The following is a 17,307-nucleotide window of genomic DNA, read 5'->3' on the forward strand; positions in this document are numbered from 1 at the left end:
GACAGGCACTTGTCTGTACAGAATACATGCTTTAATATATTAAATAATGTATTTATATATATCAACAGCTTTATATCAACTTCAGGAACTTTTTTTTTTTAATATGTATTTACTTTTTTATATTGCAGATAATAAATGAAAGGGATTCAGCTCAGACTCAGATTTTATGGGAACAATTCACAGAATTGAGTGATACCCCCCTCTATTCCTGGTCTGGGTTGGTAAAATAACTTTATTGGCAAGTTAAGAACACTGAGACATCTCATAAATGCTTTCATAAGCACACATATTTATTATAGCAACACCGTCTGTCAGCAGCTTCCTTACAAAGCCCTATTTTCAGGGATTTATGGAACTGACATATGTATCGTGGGGGGACAAGCCTACGTTTGAAGGGCGATGACCTTATAGGTCCTTACCTCTATTTTCTCTGATTCTTTAAATATGCTGCGTTGTTCACTTTGAGAAGCAGAAAGATGTAAGACAGACCACTTTTCTTTGTGAACAGCTCCCAAGTGTAAAAGAAGTCACTTTTCTTCCTTAATTTGTGTGCATATGAAATAGACTTAAATTTTATACAGCAATAAGGTATGTTTAGGTGCTTGTGTAATTTTAAAGAAGCTTTACCTATTTTTAAATGTTCTTTGGCAGAAAGAATATTTCACAGTGTCATTTACTCATAATTAATATTTCCAGAAAGGAAATATAGAAAAAAGGACAAATCTGCTCTTGGTGAGAAATGTCTTCTTTTGTTCAACTAGTCAGACATGAGGCTCTTGAAAAAATCACCAGTGACTACCAAAGCTAGCCAAGTAAGTCAAACCACTGAATAGCATGAAACAGCACTTCACACTGAGTTGCAAACTAGCATAGACATAACATATGCAGCTGTTGCAAAAGAATAAAATACTAAAATTATTTAATGCAAAACTATTACAGGCAATTAAATGTGTTTTCTGAGCATGAACACTAAAGGGAGAGACAAATATGCAGGCAGCTATGTAAAATAGAAAAGTTTCTGTGTAGTGGGGTAAATTCCTTTGACAATCTATTCTGTCCTATTTTAAAAATAATTCTTGCTTTGGCCTACTCCGAAACTGAATCCCAGGCCTCAAATAAATTGGATCTAGTGAAACACAAATGTGGCTCAAAGGAATTAATCAAAATCTCCTCTAAGTAGCAATCCAGATTTGAGGAATGACAGCCAGGCTACTGGTTTTCAAGCAACCAAAGAATGATAAATATGTTACAGAACTGTTGCACTTGGTTGAGAGGCTGGGAAGTTATGAAGCACAGCGCTGTACTAGTGTGCCTCTGCTGAATGATAAATGGAGTAGTGGCCTTTGGAAAAGGATGCAGAGTAATAACAATGTTAGTATGATATATCATGCAGGCAAAAACCATTGTCCATGAGAATCTTCAAAGGTTCACTTCCCGCTAAAGTATTAACGAGGCTGTATGCTTCAGCTAGGGGCATAGAGGGTAATCAATATACCTAACATATACTATGGTAGCATATTTATAAAGCACTATATATAATGTATTACATCTATCCATATAAACACATTTAGGCAGTACATAAATGTACAATGACTATGCTTTGCAAAGAAACTTTCTGCTAGCCTTTAAAAAAAAAAAATTCCTTCATCTAGATTTACTTTACCTTTTCCAAGACACTGCAATAGCTTTACCCTATAATCATTTCCTATTGTTACATTTGAAGGTGAAGTTCTAAGCTTCATAGCAAAAAGAAATATAATTCCTGGCTTCCTACTCTGCAATTAAAGAATTCACGGTATTATGAAATTCTCAGGAAGTCACTCTTCCAGTAAATCTCATTTATTCACACCTCATTTTCTAATAAACAAAAATATGTCTTACCTCTGACCCCTATAAAAATTTTACAGAGTGGACATGAAAGAAGGGAATCTGATTCATTTTTCCACCTCTAAAATAAGACAAGGCTGATTTCACAAACACCAGCATCATGGAAGATCAAAATAATATCCATTAATATAAATTATTCTTTCTCATATCTATTTTCCTCCTGGCATTGCTTATCAGAAAGCTAAGAGTAAATAAGTAAGTTTCTTTGCACACCAATGACTGGTAATGAATAAACAGAGCAAGTACTAAAGCTGACTTTGCACCTACTGAATGCTGCAAGTGTCTGTACTCGTTTGATATGCATCTAGCAAAGCTTGGATGTTCCCAAAAGGCCACTCCATGAACACTGAGAGAGCAGCGTCTGCTAGTGGTGCCTGAAAGACACAAAGAAGACCGAAAATATTTATTTAAGTGAGAGCAACTGGAAAGAATGAACCTTATTTAATCTATACTCCATGCTATTTTAAAGGCACACACAGAAACAATTTCATGCAATGATCACCAGCATATAGAGAGTGGTATAAGATTCTGAAACACATTTTAATGTTTACTTGATTGGTTTTTAGCAGTGTTTTCTTAATTAAAAAGATTTTTATGTTTTCCCTCATTTTCATCACTTTGCCTGATAGATCCAGTCAAATTGATTTCTTGTCAGCTTTTCCTCCCTGGCTATAATGCTCACATGTATGTATATACATATGTATGTATGTACACAGATACATATATACCACAGGCCCGTGTGTATACGTAAGCTGTAGGAGACAATATATGTACATGTGTATATATGCATGCACAGGCATAAGTAAATATGTGAGATTTTTATAGACATAATCACATATATGCATATTTATATAAGTCTAGTAATAATTTATCTAGGACACAAGGCAAAATATTTCTTCCCTTTTTTCTCATCATAAAATTTCAAAGTAGTACTCTACCTGTGGCATTGAGAGGACATCGATTGAATGCCATGTCCCCAGCTGGGGTCCTTTTCCATACCATTGACATCAAATAGTCTTCAGGGCATATTTCATAAGGTGCTGTCATTTACAAATGAGAATTTAAATAGAAACATTAACATTTTTTATCAGAAAAACAGGTGTTTAATTTAATCCTATTTTTTCGTGAGATATGTATATTAACATAACTGGGGTTAATTTTAATTTGAAATACAAAAACATAAAAGTAAGAAGCCTGAAATTTTGCATATCCATCTTTGTGATGGTATTTATTTCACATAATCCATGCCTCTATTCTCTCCAGCAAACAAGCAAATTTTAGGTTCTAGCTGCCATGCTTTTGAGTCAAAGGTTTGCATCTTTCCTTGTTGCTCTATTTTGATCAATAACATTACGCAACTATCAGAAGATGATGAGACTTAAACTGCAGTAAGCTATGATGATTATCTTAAACTAAAATTTCTAAAGACTTTTCTAAAATTGAACCTGTATGTGAAAGAATCAGTTCTGAAAAGACAGTTGAAACATTTAATGTGCTAAAAGTGCTAAATAAGAGCTGTATATTCTGAAGGTTATTATAAAAGCAGTTTATTTCTTTGAAATGTGTTTCAGTACAAGTTGGTAATTAAGAAAGTATAGTAAATAATGTGGGACTGTCTATAAAACAAAATAACCTTTTACTGGTTATTGCAATACCATTTAAAGGGAAAATTATTGTCACAATTTTGTAGTAACAAAACTGCATATAAATAAACTTCAGCAAATGCTTCATGTTTTATTTTAGCATGGTCATGACCACAGATTCCTTTTGGTCTTTGTATGTTACTGTAGATTCCAGTTTATTATTTTTGAGAAAATTAGATTAACACAGAAAACATCTGGCTGAAGCCATCTCACAATTTACATCACTGACACGTTAGTTACCGAAACCTAATTCACTCCAAATTCAGCAGAGCAAACCAAGAATTCTTTATTATTATATGTATTTCCAGAAAAAAAATGTAACCCTGCTGTATTACAGCAAAGCGGTTACAAAACAAGAAAAAGGAAAAGAGAAAGGAAATTCATTCTAGCAGATGGTGTGATAAGGCAGAAAGCAATTCAATGATTCACCCATGGTTGCACGGAAAATCTTCAGCAGAGGCAGGAACAGACTACAGATTTTGCCCATCCCATTATCTAACCCATAAAATCGTCCATCTTCCCTGTTTCATACTTCGGCTGACGGAAGTGTGAGCAAGAGAACTGAGAAGACTTTTGCACAAAGCTGTACTCTCTCTTTGTAGAGGACAAAGACTACCTAGCAGATGGCTCAGTAATACTAATATGAATCACAGTTGGGTAGAAAAATTGCTTGCTAAATTTGCCTCAACATCAGCATTCCTGAATCGTAAATCAAGACAGTTGGTGCTGCTAAAAAAGCAAGAGATCCATTAATGGCAAAACCCAAAGAAAGTCAGTTATATTCATAATCTAGAATACTAGGCCTGCTTCAGATATGCCCACAGAGTGAATACATCAGGACAGTGTTACAACAGGAAAAGCCAGATTTTGATAAACATAACCCATCTGGTGACATAAGCAAATGCAATTACCATTCTATTATGACCTTATAAACAAAAGAAATGTTCCTTTTTGGGGAGCATAAATTAACATAATATGGAGGTAATATTATAAATTAAATAAATTTGCTAGAGTTTAGAGCTTTTTGAGAACTATATTTGTTATGCAACCGTGGCCATTTCAAACGTGTTGTGTTCACTAAACAACACTTTAGGTGCTGTTTCTCAGAACTAAAACTCTAACTTCCCTCCACATACTGAATGTTAAATGTGGGGTTTTTTCTGGAAAAAAAAATATACATGCATCTATATGCACACTTAAATACACCATATTTTCTCTTTTACATTAACAAGTCATAGGTAATATCAGAGATTTCCCAGCTATTTGGAAGGGTACTAGTGTGCTTTTTGCATTAAGATTTTCAGAACTCAAGATTATATTGAAACATTAACCTAGTATGTGATGTAAGCAGTGCACTTGTGTGTTGTGTTCAAGTAAAAGGCACTCCCCAAGACCAAGAGTTAATCAGGAAAGAGGTGTGGGAGAAGCTGGAACTGGAAGAGGGTTTGCTTAGAGCTGGCAAAGAAGTTTTCCTGGTCTGAGGCTGACTCTTGGCCTTTTAATGCCTCATACAAGTATCAAAGAATCAAGGAATGCTGCAGATAAAACAAACCTGTTCTTCCCAAAACTAAAACATTTCTGGCAGAGCTTACTCATCAGGCATCCACCCACATTAAAGCATCTGTGAGGCTGCAACCGATGTTGCTCATGGAGGCATTATAGTCACACCGGAATGGTACCATATCTGAGTTTAAAAGCTTTGTTGATCCTGCTGGCTCTTTTCAGGACCAGTTCAAGTATTTCTGTAACTATGGCATAGTTAATTCATAACACACCCACAGATAAATGTGAGTTTTCTGTACAAAATCATAGAGAACTACTAGAATTTAGAAGCAAACAGCAAATACTAAGCTAAAATGTGCTATCATTGTCAAATAAAAGGCAAGCCTCTTTCACTCATTACGTGAATCAGCAGTATCTTCCCACACAGAACATGCACTCAAATGTGCCACATTATACCCGATAGGCCTGAATTCATCCCACATAAGCACAAACACTCAACTAAGTCAATGGTCTAGAAGTACAGTCTTCTTCTGACATTACTGGTGAGAGGACCTGCATGTCCCAGAGGCAACTGACCCACCTGGGATCTGTGGAAGCTCTGTACAACAAACAAAGCATGAGACACACATGCAGCCTCACAGGGTTTACCATCTACATGGGCAGATAACAAACATGGGAAAGGGTAACAAAAGGGTGAAGCAAGTCAGCCTACAGCACACTGTAGCTCAAGTGATGGTAGAACTACAGCTCTTCTCTTGAATGCTTATTCAATGCCCCAGGCAAAATTATTTTAAAGAAAGGCAATAGGAAAAAATCTTTTGAACATCTTATAAAATAGTGTTGTAATCAGAGACAAAACAAAAATCAAGGGTTTCATTTTATTTTTTAGCTGTTGCCAATTATTTGAATCTTCTCCCTTCTCATGTTCTATTTTATCTATCTAATATTGCTCTGAAAAAACTTCTACTTTCAGTAGGAAATCATTAGCTAGTCTTTGGAAGCAGTTGTGCACTCCTGTCTTTGTGTTAACTAACAAGTTAGTCCAGCACTGTTTTCAGTAATATTTTGGTCTAAAAGATTCCTATATTAAGTTTTTCACTACTGAAAATATGCTTATAAGAAAAATACTGAGAATCTCTTTTGAGTAAAATCCGGGTAAAGCATTAATATTGGAAACATGTATAGTGTTAATAAAGATTTAACTATTATGGAATTAAGTATTTCTGGAAACCCAAACAGTACTATTGGAACATGATATATTCTTAAAGCTGCCATATGAACATAGTCCTATTTTTGTAAAAATAAATTTACAGAAGTCTTCTATCCTGAATAATGGTTCACTTTGGTTTTGGTTCTCACATCTCTTCATTTCTACTGACACATTTGGTGGAAATTGCCTTATTTCTCTTACACATTCTTCTACAAGTTTCTGGTCATCTTCCCATGCAATTCCTTATCAGATGCAATTTCTTTTGTTATCTAGCTGTCTCCATTATTCTTATGGGAGAGACCTAGTGTTCATTCATCTTGTGTAAGTTTTCTGTGGTGACTCTTGAGTGACTAGCCACTTACCAAACATGGAAGATTTTTTACATTCTCTGATTTGTTTCCAATTTTCTGAAGTTTTCTCTCTGAGAAAAAATACTTTGAGTGCAGAGTACTGCTGACCTACTAGGAGTGAAATTTAACTTTAGACATTTGGGATGTAACAAAGGAGCAATAACTGAACTCAAAATATCTTCGGATCTTTGTTTTTCATTCCCAGATTATTACACAATGGAAGAAAAAAACCACACTTTTAAAATTTATAGCTGTGAATAAAAACAAATCACAAAGAAAGGTACTCAAAATTTTTCCAGAAACCAAGATATTTGAAAAATCAACTTTCAGATAGTAGTTCTGAGCCTGCCTCTCTTAATGCTGCTTATATTCAGCTTCTTTGAATGCAATTCAGTCTATGCCCAAACCATTCGAGGAGAATCACTTATAAACCACGAAGAAAATTTTGCATAATGTTCAGATAATGCAGAACTCAAACTGCAGAAGGTCCAATCAAGATTTTCAGTTATCAAGTAAACAGGTCTGTTTGCAAAGCATTTTATTTACATCAGCCACTATAATAGAAAAAGGCTTTATTAGCTTTTTGCTTCTACAATTTAAAGCAGCTACAGTTTAACATTTTGTAGGTCTGCAGACCTCTGGATGATACAAGCAGGTGCAGTTTCATACCATATACAAAAATATTACACAAGTCTATACACCTGAGGAACTTGTTTTATGCAAGGCAATGCTAATACAAGAAAAAGGATCAACATTTTAGTTGCTCATGTTTTTCAGTGGCCTTCACAGAAGAAGAAACCTGTGAGACAAAAAATAGCTTTTCTGAGCTATTTTAGGGCTATGGAAGTAAAGCATAGAAATAATGAAATTTGTATTTTGAACAACTCTGTATAGTATTTTCCAATTTTACTTCTAGTTTATAGAGTGTATATCTGTATATAATTTTATAAAATTTTGGTAAGTTATCCACTCTCTACATTTAAATCTGAGACTCTTTAGTAAATGTCAGTCTAGAAGCAAATAAATTTGTAATTCATGTCTAATTGTCTGCACAAGTATAGCTTGTTAAAAGGTGCTTTAATTAGTTATAGTTTCTATAAGCACAATGATTCTAATCTGGAATTAATCAAATAAATAAAAACAAAATTACCAAATGGCAAATAAAATTCTGTATGCATTTGACTTGTAAATACATCTGTAAAATACATCTGTAAAATATTTTATTAACAGCAGGTGGCAACCTTTGAAAATTGGACTGCAGCAGCAGGGTTTTACTCTTAAATATATAAATGCAAATTATTTCAAGAATGGTTTTATAAGCAGAAGCTAGTTCATCTGACTGTCTGTTTATTGAGAAGATTCAAATTAATCTTCTATTAGTGTTGTGCTTTTATAGAGGAAGTCTGCATTACCTATGGAAATTAGTTTGCTTAGGAATCCAATACAAATACTATTTTGTACTGCTTTTCAAATAATTAAATTTTTATTAAAATTAAAGAGATCATTTAAAAGGCAAGTTAAATTCAGTTAATCTCTACCGTACAGTGTTATAACTTTCTAACTACAAATAGTCTTCTTGTTGTTCTTCGAATGCAATGAGATTAATTGTTCTGCTGTACTGCAAATACCTTGAAAATTGTTCTTTGAATGCCATCAAGGGACAAACAGGCTGCCTATGAAAAATATGGGCTTGATAATGTAAAATTCACATCTGACAAATTTCTCATTTCCTGACCCAAAGCACCCCTGCTATTTAAGTACTTCTCTGACTACCAGAGAACACAGCCAGCTAAATGTCCAGAAGCCAGATTGACTTTTTGCTGCTTCCTGGCTTGCAGTTCAGATCACATAATTTCCCAAGTGAATGGCTAAAACATCCTACCCTACTAACACCTTATTTTGTTACCTTTCAGCTATCCAACAATGCATTCTTTTACTTCATGACAATATGCATTTACTGATAAATATTATCTGATTCACCAGATACTCTTCTTTATTCATAATTTTTGAAGATCACAATTACACTTTTATTAGCTTTCAGTGGGAAAGACAAACCTGTTGGGAGGGCAAAGTAAAAGCTGATACAAATTAATATATCCAAGCATTATATTAAAACAGGAAAGATGTAGTTTTTTCTTTTAAAATTACTTTCCTTTTTATAAAATGCTGCTCATGTATTCATTTGTTCATTCTCTACACTACAGTAAGGCTCACTTTATCCCTTATTTTTACTGCACTGAAATTTACTCCAAATGTATTACAGAGATGTCACTTGATAAAAGGAATTCCAAATTACAAAACCAGCCCTGATATTCTCAGATACAGTGCATTCAAAGAGGCTTTCTGTAGCATACTGTTCATGCTCCAAATACTATAGGCAATCAAATATTTTTCTGATACATTTTTACTATGGTATTTTGCTTTATTCAAAACACAATGCATTGTTCATATGTCCAATAGGGCTAATTTGCACCTTGCTGCATAAATAGAAATCTACAGAGAAAACCAGCAGCAACTTGTCTAAAGCTGAGCCAGATATGGGTCTTTATGGCTATTGCTCTACAGACATTGATCTTGTCTTTCCTAAAGATTCCAATTAAAGTAAGCCATATTGTAGTGTAAATAATAACAGCAATTATATTTTCATCTCACCGGGACACCTCTGTTCACTGCACCGTCGGACTTCCTCTCCGGTTCCTTCACATTGCTGCCCAGTCACAGCAGCACCTTGACAGATCCTTATCCGCCTCTCCCAGCCACCATCACAGGATTTGGAACAGCCACTCCAGTGGCCCCACTGGTTCCACTGGCCATTTGCTGTTTGGAAAAATATAATTACATGGCAACATGATGACAGTCCTAATGGAGAGTTAATATTTTTTGAAATTTATTTGTATAGTGCTGTTGTACAGTAATGATACACACTTACAATGTGCATAAGTACCCTTAAAAAAAACTAATTAAAAACATTTTTGCATGTGATATTTTAAGATCCTGATTTTTTACATGCTCTGTTAGAGCAAATGAAGCTTAAAGGTAAGGACATATAGAATCTACACACCCTGGAAGGCTGCTTTTGTACTGTCAGAGGACCTTGAAGTAGTCTCAGCACAAAAGGGAATCAGTTCATATACACTTGCTTTCTAGGTTCATGAATAACTTAAGTTTTTTAGGCTTCAAATATATCTGCCTAAAACTGCTGAATGTCTTTCAAACAGAGATAAAACCAAAAAGCTGATGTGCAGCCTTCATGCAGCCTTCCTGGGCACATTCTTTAGCTTTTTACCTCATCAAATATAAAAGAATGAGACCCCAGGACACACAGAATCACAGGATTGTGAAGGTTGGAAAGGATCTCTGGAGATCACCTGGTCCAAACCCCCTGCCAAGGCAGGGTCACCTAGAACAGGTGACACAGGTGGGTTTTGAATTTCTCCAGAGAGGGAGACTCCACAAGCTCCCTGGGCAGCCTGTTCAGCTCTCTGCCACCCTCAAGGTAAAGAAGTTCTTACTCATGGTGACATGAAACTTCTTGTGTTTTAATTAATGACTTTTGTTTTAGCCCCCCTGTGGGTGCAGCTGCTGTTGGGCCCTCGGTACTCACCAGTGCACTCGGGGTTGTAGCACTCGCGGCTCTCGGCCCAGGGCCCTCTGCACTCGGAGCCGCCATGGGCCGCGGCCGTGCACTGCCGGCTGCGCTGCTGGGTGCCATTGGAGCACGTCACCGAGCACTGGCTCCACGAGCTCCACTCCTGCCACTGTCCGTCCACTGCCGCCGCGGCCACAAAAGAGATGGACACAGCACAGTTACCACCGGAGCCAGGCAAGTGACCACAGCCCCTCGGGCTGGGCCTAGCCTGGTTTCTTACAGCAATCAAATACAGAAACCAACATTATGAGCTGCTTTAAAATAATTTAAATTTGTTTTCCTTTTTCTTCAAGTAAAGAGTGTTCCATCTCCACTAATTGTACACTGATATAAAAGAGGATAAATAATGACTTGCTCACATACATTTTGAAGAGTCTTATAAAAAACAAGGCCTTATAAAAAAGACTGGTCTTTTTAGGCAAAAGCCAACAGGCGTTGTTGTGTCATGTTAATAAACCCCGAGCCCTTTCAAGTGATTTATAAGAGCTGCAGTGATAGTTCAGATAGTCAGATTATAAGGTTATTGGTCCTGACTGTGAAACTAGATATCTTTAGCTGAACAGGAAAGGGAAAATGGGAGTTACCACTTTTCATCACATACTGTGTCACTTCTCTATACTTACAATGCTGAATTTATTTTTATCAGTCATCCTCCCTGTAAGGTAAATGATCCCAGTTCTTCGACATTTCTTTGATATAAAATGTAGCAGGACAGAAACCGCCTGCTTTCCTTCCGTATCAGATCTGCTGTTGTGTTTGCATATTGCATAATCTTCTTTCTGAATGTGTCAAGTTAAATGTCTAAACAATATGGAAATGGTGAACAGTTCTGCATTTAGTAATTTGTATTAGCCCGTGCATTTAAGCTTAAATGAATATTCTCCTGAGTAAAGGTTAATGACTGTTATTATTAATTGCATATATCAGAAAGCTTCTTGAGGTAAATGAAAATATTAAAATCCAAGATAATAAAAAATATAAACCAATTAAGCTTCCATACAAGTGGAAAATTATATGGTCGATAATAATAAGACTAGACAGCATGTTTAAAAACAGGCAAGCATTATGAAATGTGTTATGACTAATTGTGCTAACTCAGGATCCTGCATTCACACTGACTTCGGCAATCAACAGTTCCTTATTGTCACTGCAGTTAACTGTAAACTCAAAATGCAGGTTCTAATAGAATTTTGATTAATACCCATCCTTGAAAACCTGGTTCTCTAACTACTAGTGCCATATAAGCACCACCGCTCCAAACAAGGGATTTCACTTGGTGCACTTGAAAAACCCTGTTTTCAGGATTCTTCTAAAGGAGAGTTGGAATAGCAGCTCCCTAAGTGGATGGTATTAATAACTGAAATAGGAAGCAGAATCCAAAAGTTAGTGATTAAATATACTGTTCTGTGTGGGTGCATCACCATTCAGTGAATAATGGAAGTAAATTATTTCTCTATTGTCAGACATTAACTACAGAACATGTCAAAGACACTATCCATATCCTGGGCCCAGGATCTCAGCATCAGTGAAATAAAGGATGAGAGTTTTTGAGGCTTTTCCCTAAAGTTCTATATTAAATATTCTATGTAATGCCTGGTTGTGAACCATTTCTCAATGCAGATGCCTCTGAATCTATGAAGCTATGCCCTGATAATTTATTCAGGAGAAAATGGAAATCTTTCCAAACATAGAAGCTAGTTCCACTCATTAATCATAAAAGGTTTATGTGAAGAGGAAAACATTATGGAAATTAAATTTCAATGCACCCTCTTCAGTTTTATCCATTGCTATATAGTATTATTTAGGGTAGGAAAGATCGAATCAATTATTATACTGTCTTTGGAGAAAACTCATTCCGTGCCTTCTCATATATATTTCATGCATCTCGCTTATTTATCTTCAGGAGAAAATAGCATGTGAGTTTTCAATTTCAGAAATACCCTTAACAAAATAAAGACTTCAACATGAAGATTCCCTTAAAAAATTGAACATGCAAATTGCAGCAAATCTTAACATTGAGCAAGATTTAAAGTGTTACTTTTAAATGTAACAGTATAGAACTGACTCTGGATGTCATTTAGGTACAAATGACTGTTCAAAATACATAGTTCTCAAATACTTGTTTATTTTGACAGATTAGGTGTAATATCTTTTGTGTTTCTTTGTAATACTGAAGTGAATTGGATGCATTACTTTCTTTGCTGTTTCACTGGTCTTTCTCTTGTCGATAACTCTGCTTCAATCTCTTGTATCATATTAGTTACTTTGGTGTACATACACGTATAATTGCACTGCTGCCAATTTGGCCAAAAACTGGATTAATTCAGAATTTTTGCAGCTGCATTCAACACTTGGACCTTTCCCCAAATTTTGTCCTGAAGTTGGAGTACACTTTGATGAGAAGCAGAAGCAAAAAAGCAAAGTTCACATGTCACAAAACTCTCAGAAATTTAGCTTTAAAAAGGCTCTAAGTTCCATTTTTCCCTTAATTTCAGTTTTCAAAACATTAAGCAACCATTTGCTAATGAGATGTCTGTCCATCAGTCCTTTACAGGAAGAGCTCTGGTCATGGAGAATCTATTTACAGCAGTGTTGTGAGCTGTGGAGAGGCAACAAATCCACTGCACAGGCAGCCTTCATGCTGTCAAACAGAACTCAGGAAAGAAATTTCCTACAGTACTGCCACCTGACACTTTTTTATACCTAAGTATAAGAATCAGTTCAATAACCGTAAATTATTATTATATATAATCTTCTTTATGGTTATTGAACTGCTTGTAATAGTAAAGTATTATATGCACACATACATATGTATACATACGTGTGCATATATATATATACGTGCATTTTGAAAAACGTGGTCTAAGTTAATCATAATCTAAAGACAAAAAGTTAAATTTTGAAAGAATACCTTTTTTTTGTTAGTTTCAATTTTAGTAGATGCAGATTTTAACATGAAGCCCATGAATTGTTTCTTTGGTTAGTGATAATTTTTTGGAATTGTTATAGGACATGACTCCCAGAAATTAGGTACCTAACATCTGTACCATAAGGACTTAACTGGGATTCAAATAATGCCCTAGATTGTGTGAGTCTTTCTGTCTGTACACACATAAATAATAACCATTTTGAATAAATTAGCAACTTAAATATTATGGTTTCACAAATATGTTTGTTTTATGATGAATAAATAATTACAATGAACCTCCAAGCAAAAGAATTTCATACAGATATGGTGGACACAAACTGTGTGACCTCTGCATATCTCTCTCTTTAAGCCACACTCAGTCGTTTGCCTTTTGGTTTTTTGAGACCTCTCTTGAGGTCTTGAATCAAAATTTCCTACACAACATTCTGTACCCTACAGACTGAGCAGCTCAAAGGAAGTAAAAATTGTTTGCTTGTGTCCTGAACAGTTACAATCCTGACTATATACATTAACCATTACAGTCAGAATTATGAACAATATTAACCAATATAGTCACTTTGGATAATGTCTTTTTTTCCTGTGTGCAAAGTGCTGTAAAAGAAATCACAAACAACCCATATCAAATGCACTGTTAACAAAGCAGAGAGTTGCTATGTGAGCTCACCAGGGCAGAGTGCAATATTGCAAGGTTTGTGTTGTGTTTCAGGTCCATCACATGATCTTCCCCCATACTGGGGAGGTATACATGACCTTGTCCTAGTTCTTTGGCCTCGACCACATGTGAATGAACACAAACTCCAAGGTGACCATTCCTCCCAAACGCCATGTACTGCAACAAACCATACAGATTTTAACCAGAAACAGATACACAAGTAACAGAAGGATTTCAAAATAAACAAGATCAATATTTTAAATAGGAATTATTTCACCACCTTCAAGGAAATCAGTACATAGGTAATCATTACCATAGAAAAACAAATACTTTTAGAAGCTTAGTTAAGTTCAATTTAATAATATTTTTTCTAAAGTCAATTTTAAAATATACTTTGAAACATTTTCTCTAATCTGTAAGATAATCTTACTACCACAGTTTCTGTTCTTTGACTCTTTTAAGAAAGATGACTTCCCTTTTCAGAAGTTACTTATGACGTCTTTGGTGCCTGACTTGGTATGTTTAAAAGCCCTGATTTTCAGGAGGCTAGTTTTGGTGAAAATCAGGCATATACTTTCTGCATCAAGGCAACTCCAAAAACTAGAAGCAATCAAAATTAAGCTTACTTCTGAAATTTTAGGAGTAAATGCAATAATTTATTACTGTGTCAATATCACAAATTGGGGCAGTAACCTTATTTTTTTAATTGTTTAAATTCTTGTGAAAATATGGCAACAGATGTGCTTGATTATCTTCCTCAAAAATTCGAAGACCACATAAATAAAATGGATATTTGCCATTTCTTTACATGAACATATTCATTGATTTAACAGACACAGTAATACATGCTTTACTCTTAGAAAAATGTTCAACAAACTTCAAATACCTTCAGAGTACACAATAAATTACAAACATATACCAGCATTTTTTATATACAAATATCTAAGAAAATTAACATAAGGAATCATAGAAAGTTAGTCTTTCTCTACTTTAAGCATTTTCTATTATAGGAAAAACTCATATACAATATCTATGTGAGCTTACATAACATATGCAATCCCTTTACAGAAAAAGTGTAGTGAAATTTTCAGAACATTCTCTAATATGCTATATTTAAGCATTACTGGTAAGATGATTCTATACATAAGTAAAACAGTTCTATATAAACTGCATAATACTGCAAAGCAAACTTTATTTATTTTTCTTCTGCTTAAATAAGAGCAGTGGCACATGTTTAAATTAGGCAATGTGAGAATACGAATGTAGTGATGAGAACTGTTGTAATGTCAGGCCTTTAAAAAAATCCAAAGACTTAGTACCCAGACTGAACATCACACTCAGTATCACATAATTCTGTTTCTGGAGCCCTATCTGTTTGAAGGGTGTCTGGAGGGGGAAACTGTGTTTAACATCTGAGTGTATCATTGGTAATGATTCACAACATTACAGAAGAAATAGATTTTCTGTTTTGTCCTCACTTTTTTTCATCACTGTGAAAAAACTTCTCATATATAGGTTTCCTTTGCCCTGAAGGCACGTATCACCTGTGCAGTTTCTACAAATACAACCATTTTCTTGCAGGGATCAGAATAACATTTCCTGAGGTGAAATTCAGTTGCAAGGCTGTGGAAGGACATTCAGCTCCCTGGCATATTATCACAAATTCATCAGTAAGATCAAGGGGAATTCTGCAAGTAAGGTAAGTTCCATTGCCTTTCATTAAAAGTAAAAAAAGTTGTCATTTCAGATAGTATATTGAGATAAAAATTTTGTTAGCTAACTTCTGAGAAATTTTACCTGACAGAAAATGTCAGGTTTTATTCAGGGAAGATTTTAACACACTGGACAACAGCTCAATTGATGAAAGGTTTTCATTTGGTTACGTAAAAGCGGTCAAAAAGACCATGTCCCATATCCTTATTAATATTATCTTACTCTAAATATCACATCCATCTGCATTATATTAAAAAACCCCTACCCTCAGGAACAGTCCAAATTAATGTTAAAATGACAGATTTTAGCCTAGTTGGTTTAGAACCCTTGATTAATTGTGGCTAGCTCCTCTAAAAATAGTAAATTTATGACTATACCTGCAGATGCCTTTTTTAATTTCATCTGTTCTTATCAGCTACTATACTTTGACAGCTATTTTGATTCAGCTATATGATCCAAAGAAATTTTTTTCTCATTGGCAAAGTACAAGAATACAAATACAAACACATCTCTAAGACTCCCAATTTTTATCATATGAACAAAATTAAGGAGAAAACAATTTGTCAGATCAGATTCCAAACAGCAGCCAGTAATAACAATAACATAATTTCACCTCCTGATGTCACAATGGTTGACGAAAATGTTCAGATACAACAAGAATTTTAAAAAGCATAAAACTTAGATAAGCAAAACTAATCCCAATTATAAAAAGATTATTCTCTAGAAAAATGAACTGGAAGGGTATTGACTCTAAGTAGACACAAGATGAGATTTTCAGGGCATATATAAGTTAAAGTCTATTGCTTAATTTGGAAATTTAATTCTATGCTGTGAAAATGTTCTAAGTTAGCTGTCTTTATTTAAAAATTAAAAAAATATTTAGTCAGGGGCTCTTTAGAGATACTGTCTTAAACCAAAAGAATGTATATTTCTTCTGGCAAGAGCTTACTGCATGTTAGCAGCAATACAGAACAATTCTGTGATTTTGGAACTGAACATAACTGAAAACAAAATGTTTCATTTTGGGTGGACTCAAAGCAGCTTCTATGTGTTAGTGGTTTAAATTAAGCTGTGACAAAAATCATCTTCCATGACAAATTTTAGCTTATTAAGTAAAAATTTCACAGTATCTTCTTGCTTCCATAGACTTTTATATCTGAAACTAATAGACCAATAATAAAGGAATAGGCATAGCACTAAAAAGCAACTGATGTGAGCAAAACAAATATCAAGAAGAATTGATCTGTTCAATGCACTACAGAAGTGCCCAGTACTATCCAGATTAGCTTTAAAAGAACATCTCAATTTAAAATTTCTTTTACCTGATTTTTCTTTCTTTAATACTATTTTCTAAATGCAAAAAACACCCTATAGCATCTGATGAATTATACCCAGATGAGCTATGCCAAATTACACCAGATGGAGAGCTGGCCCGCAGAGGAGTTACTGTTTTCTATAACACAGTTTCAGATGCAAGATTCATTATTTGGGACAAAAATATTCAGATTATTTCCAGTTTATCTGCCAAACTCATTGCTAGCACAACAAGTTTGGATTACTGCAGAGCATCTTTCCCTTCTCCCTGCCATTCTGTGAACCTAATCATGTTGAAGTGAACACCCACGGTGTTCATAACATGCAACTGCTGTGAAGTGGGAGGAGGCGTTAGGCCATGCTGACCTTCATCCTACAAACATATTTTGGGAGATTTTTATTGGGGTCTAAATGCTTTTGATGTGTTCAGCTTGAAATTGAACAGATACTGAAAAAC

The 17,307-nt window shown here is 34.9% G+C and overlaps 1 protein-coding gene and 1 long non-coding RNA gene across 12 annotated transcripts in view; one reads left to right on the forward strand and one right to left on the reverse strand.

Annotated features, from left to right (window-relative positions):
• ADGRB3 (adhesion G protein-coupled receptor B3) overlaps positions 1–17,307 on the reverse strand; it is a 451,307-nt gene that overhangs the window by 244,650 nt on the left and 189,350 nt on the right. For all 10 annotated transcript variants that reach the window (XR_014851052.1, XM_085056561.1, XM_085056566.1 and 7 more), the window contains 5 exons: positions 13,836–14,000; positions 10,198–10,362; positions 9,246–9,410; positions 2,826–2,927; positions 2,155–2,261 (listed from right to left, as the gene is read on the reverse strand). Coding sequence is in view for 9 of the 10 variants with exons in the window: in XM_085056561.1 (XP_084912687.1) it covers positions 2,155–2,261; positions 2,826–2,927; positions 9,246–9,410; positions 10,198–10,362; positions 13,836–14,000 (704 nt within the window). In the remaining variant the exon portion in view is untranslated. The remainder of the gene's footprint in view (positions 1–2,154; positions 2,262–2,825; positions 2,928–9,245; positions 9,411–10,197; positions 10,363–13,835; positions 14,001–17,307) is intronic.
• The window catches only part of LOC146440146 (uncharacterized), a 55,485-nt gene continuing 48,459 nt past the window's right edge, over positions 10,282–17,307 (forward strand). For both annotated transcript variants that reach the window (XR_014851054.1, XR_014851053.1), the window contains exons 1-2: positions 10,282–10,416; positions 15,405–15,522. This is a non-coding gene — a long non-coding RNA (uncharacterized LOC146440146). The remainder of the gene's footprint in view (positions 10,417–15,404; positions 15,523–17,307) is intronic.

This window comes from Lichenostomus cassidix, chromosome 3 (genome assembly GCF_008360975.1).
Source record: "Lichenostomus cassidix isolate B80296 chromosome 3, HeHo_3.0, whole genome shotgun sequence".
In the NCBI taxonomy this organism is placed as follows: domain Eukaryota; kingdom Metazoa; phylum Chordata; class Aves; order Passeriformes; family Meliphagidae; genus Lichenostomus; species Lichenostomus cassidix.